Here is a 19056-nt window from a genome sequence, read left to right as displayed (position 1 = left end):
TTCAGAGTGAAAGAATCTATACACATTTGTAGTGACTGAGAATCAGTGATTGAGAATGGCTGAGAATTGAAGTGTATGTGTTCAAGAATGAAGTGATTGAAATCTGTGAAGTATAATAGAATAGTCTATATAATTGATCAGACACAGCCTGCTATACTATATAATGAAGATAACTTCTAATTTAGTAATCTTGAAAGCAGCAGAACTATACTCTTAAAGAGAAGAGTATTATCATACTCTCAGCTATATCAAGACCTCATTGCAGTTTTATATAACTCATTACTTTCATACAGATAATTTCATCTCATCTGAACTGATTTTCAATCACTCTATAATATTATTCAGATATATTATAGAAAGATCTGATTGATGAATATAAGAACTCTGCTTCTATACAAGATTAGCAGATTACTCTTTCTTAATAGTAAGACACTGCTGAGGTATCACTTCAGCTATTCTCACTTATGAAATAAGAGAAGAGTATTCATCTATTATCTATATAGAATAGCTAGATGCTGACTTCTCATTAAAGAAGTCAGTGATTCATTTTTCTTCTACTGAAATATATACAAGAGTTACTGTGTTTCTCATACAATCTTCTTAGTATACTAAGTATCATATCTGTGATATCCTCACAATAACCCTGTAGCCTACAAGCTCACTATTCAAGCAAGATAGTCAAGCTCACTCATACAGCTTCTCAAACAACTACTCCTACATAACACCGCTGACTAGCCACCGCTTCGGTTCTGTCACATTACAGTAGTGTCATGATGATGTTAGAAAGTTCTGCGCCGTCTCAACGCCATCTTGACGTTTAATATTCGGCGACACGTCGCCGAATAAGAAAAGTTGGTTTTTCTATAATATATAGAGAGAAGGGAGATAATAACAGTACAAAAACACAAAATAACTCATTTGACTCAAATGTCATTATAGGCTGCCGTAGTTACTGCGGTTAATAGATATCTACCTCTCAGCTTCGTTGTTCAGCACTGGGGTTGGTCTTGCTCCTAGCATTCAGGTAATGGTCTGTGAGGGATAAAGATGAAAGAAGCCTGCAGACGAATTATTGCAGATCCGAAGATCAAGAAAAGGGGTTGGCACAGTGTCTATTCACCATTAACTTCTGATAGGCTCGAGAGAGAAGAGAGAGAGGCGAAGAAACAAGAAATTCTGGATAAACTGACATGATTGACTCCTCTGAGTTGATTAGGATGTTTCAGTTGGGAGGCGTGTTTCGGAATCGGCAGGCAGAAGTTTCAGGGATTAGTTATCGATATAAATTACACCACTCGTGCATAAACTAGGACTTAAAAGATGCACCTATCATGAGTAGGTATACTCCCTATGTTTCCTTAGCAATATAATCTCGCTGAGCAGAGAGCATTGCCTATTTACTCTATCTACCATGTTGCAAGGTATTATTATACTTTGTAGTACGGAGTAACCCTCAGCAAGTATCCACAGATGTGCGCTGTCTCCGGAGTATTGACTGAAGACACGCTGAGGTGTAATATATGTGTAATCTTAATACCAGGGTTGACAGTAGTGCAAGAAAGCTTACGTAGGCAGTGCCCGAGCATTGGCGCCTCACGGGGCATGTGATTGGTGGAAGCATGGCTAGTTCCAACTAACAAAACAAGGCCTCACCGAGGTTCCTCCCAGGGGCCAGAGGACAGTGGACAGTGGACAGTGGGCAGCCCGCAGCGGGACCCGATCCGTACCATCCAAATCTGTAGCCAACCATGGACCATTGCCGAGTCTATCGCTAAAAAGTGGCTGACATAATCCCCCTGTTCTCCCGCTCTTCTTCTCCCCCTTGCTTCTTCTCCTTTGTTCAACGTCGCCCAACTTCCCATCTGCTGTCTCTTTTCCTCTTCTTCTTCCTCTTCTTCTTCCTTTTCTTCTTCCTTTTCTCGCTCATTCCTTCCAGTCTCTCGTTAGGACCCTATGTCCACCTGACTCCTTCTTTTTCTATCTCTAGCTCTTTTTGTTTCGCTCTTCTTCAATACTCTCTCTTGAATATCCCCCTTTTACCAACTGTAATATCCTTCACTCCCCATTGTCGCACACACACGCACTCGCGCGACTCGCATTTAACTCTAGCCCAACTTAGTTTTAACCTTTGTATAACTATTAATTACCTTACCTATTCGTTGTTGATTTCATCCTCCCGCCATGAAGTTCTCCTCCGTCATCGCGGGCGCCGCTCTTGCGGGTTCGGCCTTCGCTGCTGAGCTGGACCCCATTGTCATCAAGGTAATGAGCTCTATTCCAATTTCTAACTACCGCTCTAAATTTTTAAATAAAATCTATTTATTCTTTTTCTATGGCTAACTGGGGGTTTGAGATTCTTCTTTTTTCTAGGGCTCCAAATTCTTCTATAAATCTAGCGGCGAGCAATTGTGAGTCTCTAAATCCTTCCTTCTATGATAATAGTATATCACTCCATGCCATAGACTTATACCTATGTCTAACGACCATCCCAGTTTCATGCGCGGTGTTGCATACCAACGTAAGCGGACAGCATACTCGGTTTCTACATGATGTACAACCTTTTGGTTCAATATCTAATTGTTATGTGTACTTCTATACAGAGGAAATCTCCAGCAATGGCACTACCAATAAAACTGGCTATAAAGACCCCCTTGCCAATGTCGAGAATTGCAAACGCGACATTCCACTCCTCCAAGAACTAGAGACAAATATCATCAGAGTCTACGCGATCGATCCCAAGGCGGACCACACCGAGTGCATGGAAATGCTCCAGGAAGCCGGCATCTACGTGGTCGCTGACCTGTCTGAGCCCAGAACCTCGATCAACCGTGATGATCCTAAGTGGGACATCGAACTTTACAACCGCTACACTGCCGTCGTAGACGTGCTTGCCCCTTACTCAAACGTCATGGGCTTCTTCGCCGGCAACGAGGTTTCAAACAACAAGTCCAACACTGACGCTAGTGCCTTCGTCAAGGCTGCCGTTCGCGACACCAAGGCCTATATTAAGCAGAATGGTTACCGCTCCATTGGTGTCGGTTACGCTACCAACGACGATGCCGATATCCGCGATGATATGGCTGATTACTTCAACTGCGGCAGCAAAGAGGAGTCTATTGACTTCTGGGGTTACAACATCTACTCGTGGTGCGGTGACTCTAGCTTCAAAGAGTCTGGCTACGATAAGGTTGTCAAGGAGTTCTCCTCCTACTCTGTCCCCGTCTTCTTCGCTGAGTATGGCTGCAACGAAGTCCGCCCACGCAAGTTTACCGATGTCGCTGCGATGTACGGCCCTCAGATGACACCCGTCATCAGTGGAGGTATCGTGTACATGTATTTCCAAGAGGCTAACAACTACGGTAGGTCTTGAACGTTTATATATAACCCACCCCCTCCCCTCCCCCTTCATATCTAGGGAATCCAATATATTTAACAATATACCCTGAGAATAATAGGTTTGGTCGACCTCAAGGGTGACAAGGTCACACGCCGTGTTGATTTCAAGAACCTGAAGGAACAAATTACCAAGGTCGACCCCAAGGGTGTCAAGATGAGCGAGTACAAAGCCGAGTACACTGAACTCTCTGAGTGCCCCGGGACCAGCAGCGCATGGAAATCCCACCCGTCTCTCCCCCCCGTCCCCAACAAGGAACTCTGCGCCTGCATGGTCAAATCCCTCTCCTGCGTCGCCAAGAAGTCCATCGACGACGAAGATCTCGGTGACAAATTCGGCACCGTGTGCGGGTCTTGGCGAGGATGTCTGCGCCGGCATCGCCCACGATACTGAAGATGGTGTATTCGGCGCATACAGCATGTGCGACCCACGCGACCAGCTCTCGTTTGCCTATGACACCTACTACAAGCAACAAGGTCAAGCCGATAGCGCCTGTGATTTCGACGGTGCCGCGCAGCTGCAGAGTGCGAAGGAGCCATCGGGCACCTGTGATGACTTGATAAAGCAGGCTGGCCCGGATGGGAAAGGAACTGTTACCTCTGGACAACCTGGTTCGTCCCCCTCATCTGCTGCTTTTACGACTACTATTCCCGCGTTCAATATGGGATTAATTAGCGTGGGTGCTTATGTTGTCTGTGGTGTTTTGGCCGGCCTTGGAATCGTGTTGATGTAAAGAATTTCCCCCCCCTTTCATTCTTTTTTTTTTGTCTGTATTGTGCTGCGGTAGCTGGCTTGCTCTCTTTGGAATAAGAATTGCGGAGAGAATTTCTTTAAACATTACATACCTCACATACATACACATGCCTCTTCCTCCTTGCCTTTTGACCTGTGATATTTGGTGCGGTTAGCCTTTTCTTATCATTCCCTTTCATGAGTGCTCTTTTTGGAATTGCAAAGGTACTTTTGCCTCATATTTTTCCCCTCTCTCTTTCGCTTAATAGTTCCCGTTTGTATATCCCTCTTAATTGATATTTGTAGTCTTTACGTCTTACCTTTTATTGATATATTGTTATTTCGAAATTCATACGGATTAGTTGGTTACATGGTTTACACGTCTGCTGGTCCCTCTTGCTCATCCTGTCAAGTGAAAAGTAAATTTTTAAGAAAATATTATTCCATGGATTACCGTTCATGGCCTACATACAGATATAAAACAGGCATTTAGATAAATTCAGAAAGAATAACATTAAACCACCGAAAATATGGCGTATGTGGCGGCAGAAACGGTGTAACTGATGTAATCATATCAAATCAAATTTAGTGATTATCATATGCGCTGGCTTTACTATTTGCACCAATCCATCTAAACTTGCGTAGTTCCAGGGAAACTCAGGTCACTTGTGCTGTTGCTGCATAGCCATCGTATGCGCACCTGTGTCACCCGTTGAGAAGAGCAGATTAGGGTACTGATGTCTTTGCTTCTCTGCCCACCTTAAACACCCTCAAACCACTTGTGTGTCAACACCTCATGAGCAGTGATCCTCTTTGCCGGATCAAAATTCGTCATTGCACAGATAAAACTTTGAAAACCATCATCAACACTCTTGCAAAGGAAAAATAATCTGTACAGGTTGTCTTTGTTAAAACCATCCTGAATTACTTCCAACACACGAACCCAGGGATTATCATCAAGGTATTTCAAAAACTCATTCAGTGCATCTTCATCTGCAAAGTATGAGATTTGTCACTCAATTACAATAGCCAAGGGATTCACATCTTCATCCACCTCCTCTTCCCCAACAGCAAAGATGACACATTTATGCATTGCATAAATACACTATGTAATAAGTGAGAATTCAAGAGCTTATAGGCATGGAGATTTACAACAAACTGTTGGCCGCCCGGCTACGGCCGCTGCTGTGGCAACCTCTCTATCACGGGCCAGTCACTATATTAGATTCTTTGTAGATAGCTCTGTCAATAGAACTTCAACTATTCTACAAACAGTACTATCAAAAGAATTGCGCTGGTCAGATTGAATTTATACAGCTAAGAAGCACTTTCATGTTTTATTGAGTAATTACATTTAGCTTCAAATCACCTTGCATTTTATTTATATAAGATTACTACATATTTTGAATTGATTTCTCTTTTTTCTCAAATATCTCATCTCTAACATCTTATCTGTCAATTTCATGTAGTATTAAATATTATTATTATTATAAAAGTCATTGTAATAACTTTTAAATCACACTATTTTAATAAGTTAAATGCTGAAATTATGAAATCACTTATATCTCAAAGAGTCAAATTAACTGTATAAATAAACATGTGAGTTGTAAGAATAAGTACTCACAGATAATTAGACTGACTGATGAGATTATAAATTTCACATTTAATCTTATTTAATCTGATCTCATACATTTCTTAGTGTAAATCCTGCTGAGACTAAGTATTAAAAAAACATGTAAAGTGACTATTTATCAGATCTTAAAATGAGACTATAACTGAGAAAAAATAAGAAAGTGATTTTATTTAATCTTATTTAGTTTCATTCTTAGTATAAAGTTACTATTTTTAGAGATTTTAAGGTGTTTTTAAGACTATTTTTAATTTTTTAAGAAGTAATGATTTTTGATAATATATAAATGAGATTTAAAGTCATTTAAAGCAATAAAATAAATTTAAATTGAGAAGTGAAAATTTGTAAGAATAAGTTCTCACAGATAATTATTCAGGTATTTGTAGCTTGATATGATATGTACTGATAGCTACTAGCAGTATTCACAGTAGAAAGATAAATGTAGAGATTAAATATATAATAGTATTTAAGCTGAGTTATAAATAGTAGTCATAAACTTCAGTTTATATAGTTGTATATGATCAAGAGTCACTAACTCTATTAATTACATAAGAGATAGAAATAGAGATAAAGAATTCATAAAGAAGTGAGATTTCTTTATATATATAAGATTAATAATCTTAACTATAATTTTATACTAGAACTCACCTGACTATCTGAACAAGGTATTTTATTAAATGCTTGAAACAGAAGTTTGACATTCTCTAACAATAATCAAATTCATGAAGATAATATTCACAAGACTATGAATCTGACACAGATCTCTGTTAGTACTTATGAAATGCTCTGAAAAAGCTTTTGATAAAGTCACTGACAAGGTTGCTGACAAGGTCACTGATAGTAGAATTATGTGATAATCTACTCTATCAGTCTGACTAATATTAAAAAAGCTCTAGAAAAGTTATTCTGTATTATAATAACAGATTCTTATACAGAACTCTCTTAATAATATCATGAATATCTAGATGTCTTCTGATAAGATAATATTACAAATCTACTTCTCTTATAAGACTTAGAAGTAGATTATAGTATCAAGCTGAAAAAGAAGAATGATAAGAATTCTAAACTACTATGAGACTCTCTTTATAATATATTCTGAGATAAACTTCTTCTTCTTTGAAAGACACTTAATAATTTGTTGAATAAAGAATTTATATATATTAGTAACTCTTTCACTGCAGCTTCTATTCTCTTCACAAAGAAATCAGATAGAGAACTCTGATTCTGTGTAGACTATTAAGAACTGAATAGATTAATAAAGAAAGATCACTATGCTTTATCTCTTATCAATGAAACTCTAGCATGTATCAAACAAGCTCAATAATTTACAAAGCTAAATATTATAACTGCTTTTCATAAGATCTGTATTATTAAAGAAGATGAGTGACTTACAGTATTCTGAATATAATATAATCTCTTTGAATAAGTAGTCATATTTTTTGAATTGACTAATACTCTCAGTATATTTCAGAAGTATATTAACTGAGCACTCTGATATTTTCTTAATGAGTTTGTATCTGCTTATTTTAATAATATTCTTATCTTTACTGATGAGTTCAGAAAAGAATATTAAGAATATGTATGAAGAGTATTACAATAACTACAAGAAGCAGAACTACTGATAGATATAGATAAGTATGATTTTAAAGTCAAAAGTATGAAATATCTAGATTTTATCATAGAAGCTGATAAGAGAATCTGAATAAATTCTGAGAAGATCTCTGCTATTCTTGAATGAGAGGCTTCACACATGTGAAAGATGTATAAAGCTTCACTGAATTTACTAACTTCTATTAATATTTTATACAGAACTTCTCAGATATCACTAGACTACTTACAGAACTTATTAAGAAAAACTCAGTATTTTAATAATCAGCAGATGCTGAAGCAGCATTCACACAGATGAAGAAGATATTCATTAATATCTCTCTACTAATAACATTTGATTCTGACTGTGAGACAGTTGTTAAAGCTGACTTCTCTGACTATATTACAGAAGAAGCTATATTATAATATAATAATGAAGTTATCTTATAATTATATATCTTTATATCTAAGAAATTGAGTTCTGCTGAGTGCAATTATGAGATCTATAATAAGAAACTTCTCATAATAGTACACTATCTAGAAGAATGAAACTCTGAACTCTGAAGTGTCTTTAAATTTGAGATAATCACAGATTATAAGAATTTTAAGTATTTTATAATTATCTGTAAGCTTACTGGATGACAGATGTAATAATCTGAGCTATTACACTCTTTTTATTTTGTGATACAGTACTGCTCTGATAGTTAGAACTTGATGACAGATACTCTCTTATAATGAGAGAAGATATATCTGTCAATATAACAGATATCTGCTGAATGAACTGAGAGTATCAGCTCTTAAATCTGAAAATACTAGTTAATCATGATGAAACAATTCATGACACTATACACATTTATCTGATTAGAATACTTTCTCTTCAAGCTATTACTGATATTCTAACTACTTTCAAATCTTCACTGAAAGAACTGTGATGTATAACAGCTTAAACTGATGAACTTCTTCAAGCTCTTACTGAAGCAGTATAATAAGAAGCTTCTTGATTCTCTTCAGAACTATTTATAAAGACTGATATCTCAGAATATTCAATTAATGATAATAATACTCTGTAATTCTGTGAATAATGTTGAGTCTCTGAGTCTGAACTCTTATGTACTTGAATAATGCAAGAAATGCATGATTTGTATATAACTGATTATTCAGATTATAAGCAACTATATTAAATAATCTCTTGAGAATTCTACTAGTCTGAGATATTGAACAGTATGAGATACTTTATTTGAAACTGTAACTGTTATTTCTCTATCATCTTATGAAAGAATTATAGAAAAGATCTACTAAAACTACTTAATATCTCTGATAGAATCTGATAAGATGTAGTAATTGACTTTGCTGTTAATCTTCTTAAGAGTAAGAATTATAAAAATGTTCTAGTTATTGTTGACTGACTAAGTAAAGATGTAATATTAAAATTCTATAATAAGATAAATACTGAACAGATCACTGAAGCTTTCTTATAAAGTCTATTATATCAGATATATAACTTACTGAGATCTATAGTATCTGACTAAGACTGTTAATTTATAAGCACTCTTTGAACAAGAATCTGTCAAGTTCTTAAGATTATATATTATGTATCAACTGCTTATCATTCTGAGACTGATAATATATCAGAATAAATAATTCAGACTGTGAAGAATTATCTTTATAAGTTCTACAATTACTTATAAAATGATTGATATAATCTTCTTCTATATACAGAGATTATCATCAATGATCAAGATGCTGTTTTAACAGATATAAGTCTGTTCTTTCTTATATATGAATAATACATTAAGATGTTGAATCTTTTAAAGATCACACAGTTCACACTGAACTCTTACAGTTTAATTCAGATTGCTGATAATATAGTAATAAAGCTCTGAGATATCTGTAACTGAGCAGAAGTCTTTATAGTAAGTATTAAAAAAGATTAAGAGAATTAAATTAATATCTGTCAAGATCTCACTGAGTAATATAATATAGAAGACCTGATGTAATTGAATCTTAAGAATATACAGATTATATACTTATCTTATACACTGAACTACTGTTATATTAAATACAAAGTGATAGAAGTTCTAGACAGCTATAACTACTGTCTTAACATATTATCAGAAATTCATAATATCTTTTATACAAGCTTGCTTTATCATGCTATCACTGACTCATTTTCTTCTCAACTAACTTCTGACTAACAGCCGCTAGAAATCATAGAAGAAGATAATGAACTTGAATGAGAGATTGAAAATATTCTTGATAAAAGATTTCACAGCTGTAGCTGATAATATCTTGTGAAATGAGTTATCTATAATTATCTAATCTGAGCTCTGAACTCTGTGTTATCTGAAACAGCAGCTCTCAACTGATGAGAACTACATGTCTGTAACTCTATCACTTAAACCTCACTTTCGAAAGAAGAGAACTAATGTGATGAACTATACTTAATTATAAGACTATTTCATTACACTTCATAGATTCCCGCTGAAAGCTCTGATTCTCAGTCACTGATTCTCAGCTGAGACTCTTATAAGATTTCTGCTGAAAGCTCTGATTCTCAGTTACTAATTCTCAGTTGAGAAATTAACAGAATTTCTATTCTTCTACTCTGAAGCTTCATCTTATACATGTATAAATATTTGCTCAGATTGCTGATTCTCGCACTTTCTCTTTTATTTTCCGTCTCTAATGTTTTTCACTTTTAATATATAAGATCTATATCTTAATGTCAATCTATTCAGCGTTGATTTCTTACACTTTCTTCTCTCTAAGACTTTATCTGTGAAGACTTTCACTGAGTGATTTCATAGAATCAGGCTCAGCACTGCAGTGATACTTACTAAAAATTCTTCACATCTATAAAAAATCTCTTTGAGAAAAAATTCCTTATTACTGTGAAGAGAAAAGAGTCTGTTACTTAGTTTCTTAATTTATAAGATTTGTTGTGATCTGCAGGTCTTTCTCTGACTATTATACAGATTTATCTCACATCTTTTATATAGAAGAATTTCAGTTAACTCTCAATCATTTTCACACGATTCTGATATAATCATTACACAGATTTATCTCATATCTTTTAATTCAAAGAATTTCAGTTGATCTTTAATTATTTTTTCATAAGATTCTTATTTGATTATTACACAGATTCATTTCACAGATGAATCACTTTTTATAAGATTACTCTTATTAAAGAGAAGTATTTATTAGTTAATCTTTCACTTATTCTTATAAATTATCATTCTTTAATACTGTAGAGTTGTAAGAAATTTTCTATTCTTTCATTAACTCTGTAAAATTGTAAAATCAAGATATCTATGATCTGGAATCACTCTTTGTAATTATATAAAAAGATTCAGATTCATAATTTATAATCACTCTTTATCTACTATAGTAATCTAACCATTTCACAGAATCACTTATAGTGTAAATAAATCTCTCTAGAGTAGTATAAATACTTCAGATCTGTTAATATTATTATTATTCTTATTATTCTTTCATTATACTCATATGCAAGCGGAGCTTATGATGAGTCCTTGCGTGATGTTAAATACAGATCAAGTGTTAATTACACAGAAGGAAATACAGGTCTTGAGATCATGTCAAGATAATAAGAACATAGAAAAATACAAAGAAGTGACAATTAAATACATGCAATAATAACTTCTCAGCCCAGGAATATAGAGTGATTTATTGAAGCAATTTGTACATCTCTGTATTTATTAGAAACCTGAGATGCTTGAGTTTCAGATTTAATGTATTCTCTGCAGGTTTTGAACTCACATGCCTTGATTTCTCATGCCAAGATGCTACTGAGTGACTGCATTAACCATTCAGTCACTGAGACCAGATCTGTTCATAGAATCTTATCTTCTTTTCTCTTTTTCTATAATAGCTTTTATTTTTATAAACTGTGAGTATCTTCATTCATCTACAAAGTGTTTTTACTCAGATAACAGAGAGAGAGTATTTCTGACAATATTTATATATTAATTCAAGAACTTCTCAAGAATAAACTTTTTTTCAATTTTAATATCTTTATAAATAATGTCTGATTACTGCTAAGCTTCTGTCGGATTGAGTGTCACGGATGAATATGTTGAAGACATATGAATCTTATCTGTATCAAGATCTGCTTGTTTTCTTATCTGTACACTATCTAATATATCTATTTCATACAAAAGATGGAGCTATTTATAGTAAAATATATGTGCAAGTCAAGAGAGCTAGCATAAGTGAGTATTAGACAAGTGTTGTAGTAAGCTGATGATAATGAGAAATATTGTAGTAATACAATATTGATGGTGTTCAGTAGTGTATAACCTCTTTTTCCTGACACACTCTCTTCAGTGAATGTAACAAGTAAATGAAAGTGTAAATGAAGCTGCAACAAAAAGAGTGTAGATGAATCTGTAGAGATTATATCAAGATAGATCATTTATATCATCATTCAGCTTGCGACTTGATGATATCTGATATATCAACTAGGCCTAGCATCTTGATGAATTCCATATGTTTCTGGTGTGGCAGAGCCTTAGTGAGGCCATTCACTGGCATCTGGGCCGTAGGCACTCAATCAACTGTAATATCGCCGGATTGAACATGTTCTCAGAGCCAGCTTTCATATATATCAACATGGCAGAGCTTCATGATTATAGAGAAGTCTTTCTTTGTAAGAATGTCAACAGTTTGACAGTTATCACATTGAATACAGATCTTGTGACCAGGTTCAAATTGAATATGTTGAAAGAACCTATTCCATCAGATAGACTTCTTGCCAGCTCATGAGATTGCAACAAGCTCAGCTTCTGTGATAGATATAGTTATGATTGTCTGTCTATTTGATTTCCAATCAACAGCCTCATCAAATAGTTTGAAGATATATTCTTATGTAGAGCAGTGATCTGAATTATCTGCAAAAGAGATATCACTGATGACTTCAATGATATCAGGTTTGAGATCAAGTTGTAGAGGTCTGCCAATGTTATCATCATATTGAATAGCGAGATTCTTTGTATTGCATAGATAAGATATCATTCTATTCACCTCTGATAAGTGATGTTCTGATGAATTTGTCATAAATGTAGCTAGTTTACTCACTGCATATGCAATATCAGGGTGAGTCATCACTGCTGAGTAGATGCAGGAGCTGATACATTGTTGATAATGATGGATTTTTGCAGATATAGCTGACTCATTAAAAGGCTCTAGCAGTGCATCAGTTAGTGGTATATATGCCTTGCGGGTGTGTGTGAGATGATATGTATCAACTATCTTATCAATATAGGCATTCTGGCATAGCCAGAGCTTCAAGTTGAGATGATTGTGTATTATTCACATGTTGAGGAACCATTTCAAATCTCTTATCTGTTGAATCTCATATGCATTTTTAAGATCTTTGATTAGTTGATCTCTTTCTTTTGAATCTTCTCATTGTGATAGAATGACAATATCATTCATATAGAAGAAGATGATCAATCAATTATTGAAGAAGAGACATCAATTCTCTGATATAGAGATAAAGTCTAATGTTCTCAATGTTGAAGATAGTTCATTTAATTAGAGAAGAGATGATCTGTGTAATCTATATAGTACTCATAGAAGTTTTAGCACATGATTTGTATGCTTCAAATTTTGCATCCTCTTTAACTTTCATCATTCATCAGATAGTTTCATATATACTAGCTCATTAATATCACTATTAATGAAGACATTGATTTCATCTAGCTGTTTCACATCTAGATCAAATGCTGCTGTTAAAGCTAACAAGATTTGAAGATCTCTAGCAGCTAGTGTGTGAGCTTTTATAGTGAGATCTGTAGTTGATTGAAGATCTCCTCATACACAGATACAAGCTTTGTATTTTAAAAGAAAACCTTCATCATCAAATTTGTAGATGAATACTCATCATAGAGAGATAACTGAGACATCTCTCTGTGATCTGCTAGTAATTTCATATGTATTCTGCAGAGATATACTATCTCATTCCTGTTTAACAGCATTCTCAAATTCTTCATGATGTGAGTGTTTTTCAACATCTGCTCAGTGATTCAGTGAATCTGGCATTTGAGATCTATGATTTCTTGAAGTTGATATGAATGCTATTGATGTAGCTGTATTATTGATAACTGTGAAAACAGTATTTGGAAATAAATATTGAGACTTGTAGAAGTCTGAGTGTGATTGAGAGAATGCCTCATTAATCATTTAATAAGAATTGTCTTTGATAATTGAAACTGTTATAAGATGAGCAGCTCTGCATTTTCATGTTCTGTGATCTTCAATGATATTAGCTTCATTAAAATCAGCACTGATATTCCGAGCTCTAGGTGCAATGTTCTGTATTCAATTATCTATCACAGCTGGATGAGTATTAATATCAACATCAGAATCTGTTGACTCTGGCATTGAATCTAGTGTAGAAAGGATTGAAACATTAGAAAGAATCAAAACATTAGAAGGGATTGAAACATCATGATATTTATGCTTATTATTCTTCTCCTCTATTTTTTCAGAGCTTTGAGTATTTTCTTCAGAGTGAAAAACATCAATATCTGCATCTATAATCTCTTTCAATTGATTGATAGTAGTCATCAATGATTCTCGAACTTTCATATATAGAAGCTCCACCTTCTTAGATACTCAATCTCTTAGTTGTCTTTCAATGTAGAGATCTTCTGGGTTGAATTTTCTATTCTCATTAAATATCACATCTCTTGCTCTTATCACCTGTTCTAAGTGTGGAATTCAAATTCAATAGATGTTTGTAGAATCATATTCAACTAGATATTCAATATGTGCTCAGAGATCTAGCTTCTGCAAGCGATTTCTTTTGATGACTTCATTCAGTATCTTTGCATAGGTGTGACATCTGTAGATTCAAAGATGAGCACAGGAGTGAGGTTTGATTTGTAGGAATTCTTTCAATGCTTGTAGAGATGACTTTCAATCTAGGATTCTAGTAGGGGTTCAATTCGCTAGGTAGATAGCAGTCAGTGCAATCTCAGAGAAAAGTGATTGTGATAGAAGAGATTCTATTCATAGAGTTCTTGCCTTTGTTATTAATATTGCTTCTGCTCACTCTGCTGCATCATTTTGCTCATGAATATACTCTGAAGAATACTTCATCACTAGACCTTCATCATTTACTCAATTTGTGAAATCATCTGCTTTCTTGATTACAGTATCATTGTCAATACAAATGATCTTTATAGTAGAGTTGAATTGACATTTAATTCAATTAATAGCTTACCTAAGAGCTTTTTAGATTTCTGATTTTCAGATAGCTGTTATAGCTATATGAAAACATAGATAATCACATATGAAATGTATGAGATAACACTCACCATTATAGCACTGTGAAGGGCCATGTGTGATATTCATGTGTAGGCATTCAAATGGTATTTGAGATCTAACATGAGAACATCTAGATATTTGATTTTTTATATTAGATAGATGACAGGGTTTGCAAAGCTCAGTGATAAGCTCATTCTCAGCATCTTTCAGATTGGTAATTTGAATGCCAGTTACATCATTTGCAAGCTTTTAAATAACAATTTTCAATGAATGTTCTAATCTCTTATGCCATGTTGATTGAGTAGCTATAGAGATCTTAGGTTTTTGAGAAGGTTTTGTGTGTATTGACAGGTTGAAAGAAGAATTTGTAGAAGTTGAAGAATTTGAAGATATCATTTTTTCAGATATAGTGATGTTAGATGTGTGTGAAGTGATAGCTGCATCAGCTTTAATAGTGGATTTTTCTGATATAGTTGAGAAAACAGTTATATCACTATATTCTGTAACTAGTAACTCCTCAAATACTTCAATAAATGCAAAGATTGTATTATCTGCGTGTTTTCACAATCTGAAGTCTTTTCCATCATAATAGATGCCTTCTATATGGAAACACAGTTTCCATGCAATGATATTTGTATGGAAATTTGAGATGTAAGCTGTGTTGATGAGTTTGACATTGAACTGCTTTTCTGCTTCATTTATCATGATAGTTCTAACAGTTTCATAATCTTCAACTTTAGTGCTGGAATTGTCTGTATAGACTTCCGCATTCTCATTTGCAGGTGTAAAGAATAGGAAATGTGTTCAATTATTGCATATATGCTGTTCCATGCCAGTATCAAAGATTCAGGAGTTTCAGAGATAGAAGTAAGAATGTGAAGAGTTCATTGATATTTTTCAGATTTGCTGATCAATAGATTGATAATTAATAGATTGAGGAACTGATTGCTTCAGAACCATTCCTTCTATGACTGCTTCATTGGCATCTATCATATTCATATTCATGGATGAATCTCTAGATATTGCATGATCAACACATCTCTTCAATTCTTGATTTTTAAGAGCTTGATCAATCTGAGTTCTCTTCTCTTCATTTTCCTTTCATTCAGATGGCTTCCTTGATGAATTGAGATAGTAGTACTGAGTGTATCAGTGATGAGCTCTGCAGATGCAGTTTCTGAATATTACTGATAATAATTGCTGAGGTCTTTCATTAAGAGTAGTGAAGTTCATAGGTTTATCTTCTTTGAGAATACTCATTTCTCTATACTGTTTCTTGAAGTTCTTAACTAACTCTATCAAAGATATGACATCTTTATCATGTCAGACATTCTTAGCCCATGCTTGTATATAATCTGCATCAATAGCTAGGTTCACATTTAAGAAATCTTTCTTCAAGTTGAACTATTCAGCTATATTCAACTCTTTGATATCATCTTCAATGAGAGATCAGTCATTTAATCACTTCTCTATACCTCTGTTTTTCAATGCTTTGCAGAGATCATGATATCAGGTTCTCACATCATCCTGATAATCTGTGGTCATGGATGAGAGTCAATCTCTTAATAAATGAATAATCTCCTTCACATCTTCATTCTCACTGCATACATGTCATAGCTCTGTGACATTCACTGTTCTTCATATGACATCTTATATCTTTGTCATACCTTCATTCAATTTCTCATATTTCATATATTTGATTTTCCACGCAGTGACCTTGATGTTATATGCTATCTTGGCCTCTGCGGTGGCTTCTTCTGAACACTCTGGTTTCAGAGATTCTTCTAGTTCAGAGAAGATATTGGGTTTATCAAGATTGATGAAGTCTGATATCTTCTTGTCCTTTGCATATCCTAGCATATGCTTGTATCAAAGTTTCCAATGTTCAGAAACACTAAGATGTACAGTTGCACTAGACATTGTCTTGTCTGTCATATTGGTTGAGTATTTCGGATAGATATGATCAGAATTCAGGGTGTATAACAGTCAATTATATCAGAACATATACAAGTGAGGATCTATCTTCTCAGTTCAAATGATAGTTATCAGTTCAAATGAGGATTGAGATCAGTGTATGATATAACAGTCGAGTATTTCAGACTGTATACAAATGAGGATCAATTGTCTCAGTTCAAATGATTATTGTCAAATTCAAATGAGGATTGGGATTGATGTATCGCGCTTCTCTTCAGATGCTGCTTACCGGGCTCATAACTGTCGGATTGAGTGTCATAGATGAATATGTTGAAGACATATGAATCTTATCTGTATCAAGATCTGCTTGTTTTCTTATTCATACACTATCTAATATATCTATTTCATACAAAAGATGGAGCTATTTATAGTAAAATATATGTGCGAGCCAAGAGAGCTAGCATAAGCGAGTATTAGACAAGTATTGTAGTAAGCTGATGATGATGAGAAATATTGTAGTAATACGATGTTGGTGGCGTTCAGTAGTGTATAACCTCTTTTTCCTGACAGCTTCTTATAAGCATTATTATAACTTCTCTAATCACTTTCTGCTAGCTAATAAAGCAGAGACACTATTACTTATAATAGTATCTTTATCTCTCTCAGTCTCATCAATGTATCTGATCTTCAGATTAGTAATCAACTCTGTATCTTCTTCAGATCAGTTTCTAACTTTTAGTAGTATAGTTCTACTCTTCACTGTAAGTCTCTTTGTAAGTAATTCTTGTAAATTCTAGCTAACAGTTTCTGAGAAGCTCTCAGTGCTATCAGTGCTCTCTAAACTCTTATAGATGTATAATTATTCTTCTTCTATCTGTATAATTTCTGATCAGATATATATAAATATATCTAGATTCTCTATTAACAGTTCTCATACTACAGTGCATTTTTACAATCTTAATATTAATAGAAGATAAGTCTCTGAGTATCTACAAAATTCAGATGCCTCAGTGGCCGAATGATTAATACAGTCATCTGATAGTGGCTTGACATGGAAAACCTAGATGTGTGAGTTTGAAACCCGCAGATTATTATTATTATTATTCTTCAATTATAGATGTATGCAGTCAGAGACTATGACATCTACCTGAGAACTTTTAGTTCTCAGAGTTTTTCCTATATCTGTAAAGTTAACTATTATACATTCATCAATTTCAGATATGCAAAATCAGAAAATTCCAGCTCAGAATACAAAAACTGTTTACAAATTGCAGTGTTTTAACATCTTCTGATACTTTGAAATCATTTGACAATATCATGACAAAGGAAAAGAGAACACAGTCTTAAAGATAGACACATTAAATAGATAGACAGAAAGAAATTAAAAGGAAAAGATAAAGTAAAGAAAGACTGTAATAAAACAAATTATTAAAAGATAGTATATAGCTGTTTTAACAGACTATATCTGATTGATTTTCTCCTCTTCATATTCAGATAATTCTGAATTTAGTCATTTTCTTGTAGCTGCTTGAGTTTCTGATAGAAAGTCTATTAAATATTTAATTCCTGTCTCAGTTGAGAATAAGAATCTCATATTTAATTGATTTAGATCATACTTCTCTTTCAATCTGACTCTGAGACTATTGTATAATACACAGTGTATTACAATATGCTCAGGATTCTCATTTGCATTGCAGAATGAGCATTCTATTGAGTCAAACCTATCATCAAATCTTTGTATATAAGATTTGAAATAGTCATGTCCTAGTTTCAGCTGTATTATAGATGAGAATATTTTCTTTTTACATTTAATTGAACAAGATTTCCACTTGAGTTTTGTTTCAAATCTTGAATAATGTATACTCTTCTTTTATTTCTGCCAGCTTTCATTCCACTTGTCTAAACAAGATTCTTTTATTTTTCTCTTTATAAAAGATCAGGACACAACTTTTTGAATAGATCTGCTTAATTCTGCACCCTTTTTTACAGCTGAATCAGCCAATTCATTGCCATGAATATTCATATGAGCAGGAACTCAGTACAGATGAATTATCAGCTTTGATGTTCTTCTCTTTTGAATTTTTAAAACAGAGTTTAAGATCAGTTTAAGATTCATTTGATCATTATGAATCTGACTATTTCTAAGTCTTTTTAAAGCAGCTTGACTATCAGAGAATATTCATGTCTCTTTCAAACTATTTTCTCTTTTATAAGATTTTATTTCAATAAGTTTGAAAGCTTTCACTATTACAAATAGTTCAGTGTCAAAGACTTCAGATTCACAGTCTAAATTTCAGAAATCTGAGATAAAATTAATATTATCTTCAGTATAAGCAATGCCTGCATCTAATCTGTTCAAATTCTCATTTTTTGAGTCATCTGAATAAATCAGAATAGAGTCTTTTATATTGATTGTAGAAATTCTCTTCAAATACTGTTTATATTCTTTCTCTTTAGATAGTTCACTTATTTGCAAGTCTATAAGAGATTCAAGCTTTTCTCTTCAGAG

The 19056-nt window shown here is 33.9% G+C and overlaps 3 protein-coding genes across 3 annotated transcripts; 2 read left to right on the top strand and 1 right to left on the bottom strand.

Moving 5' to 3' along the window:
* Positions 1 to 2181: 2181 nt before the first annotated feature.
* BDBG_16094 (uncharacterized protein) lies at positions 2182 to 3787 on the top strand (the record flags this gene model as incomplete). The annotated part of the gene is made up of 5 exons (XM_031724113.1): positions 2182 to 2262; positions 2371 to 2408; positions 2493 to 2518; positions 2601 to 3359; positions 3456 to 3787. The coding sequence occupies 5 exons, from the start codon at positions 2182 to 2184 to the stop codon at positions 3785 to 3787; spliced, it is 1236 nt and encodes a 411-aa protein (XP_031575751.1).
* A 25-nt stretch (positions 3788 to 3812) lies between these two features.
* BDBG_16093 (uncharacterized protein) lies at positions 3813 to 4127 on the top strand (the record flags this gene model as incomplete). Its single annotated transcript, XM_031724112.1, has 1 exon — positions 3813 to 4127. One exon carries the CDS (start codon positions 3813 to 3815, stop codon positions 4125 to 4127), a length of 315 nt encoding a protein of 104 aa, XP_031575750.1.
* A 12117-nt stretch (positions 4128 to 16244) lies between these two features.
* On the bottom strand, positions 16245 to 16493 carry BDBG_16092 (uncharacterized protein; the record flags this gene model as incomplete). Its single annotated transcript, XM_031724111.1, has 2 exons — positions 16245 to 16264; positions 16301 to 16493. 2 exons carry the CDS (start codon positions 16491 to 16493, stop codon positions 16245 to 16247), a joined length of 213 nt encoding a protein of 70 aa, XP_031575749.1.
* Positions 16494 to 19056: the final 2563 nt, after the last annotated feature.

Source organism: Blastomyces gilchristii (assembly GCF_000003855.2).
Source record: "Blastomyces gilchristii SLH14081 genomic scaffold supercont1.1, whole genome shotgun sequence".
In the NCBI taxonomy this organism is placed as follows: Eukaryota; Fungi; Ascomycota; class Eurotiomycetes; order Onygenales; family Ajellomycetaceae; genus Blastomyces; species Blastomyces gilchristii.
The sequence above is the reverse complement of the archived record's forward strand: the minus strand, read 5'-3'. Positions and strand labels throughout refer to the sequence as shown.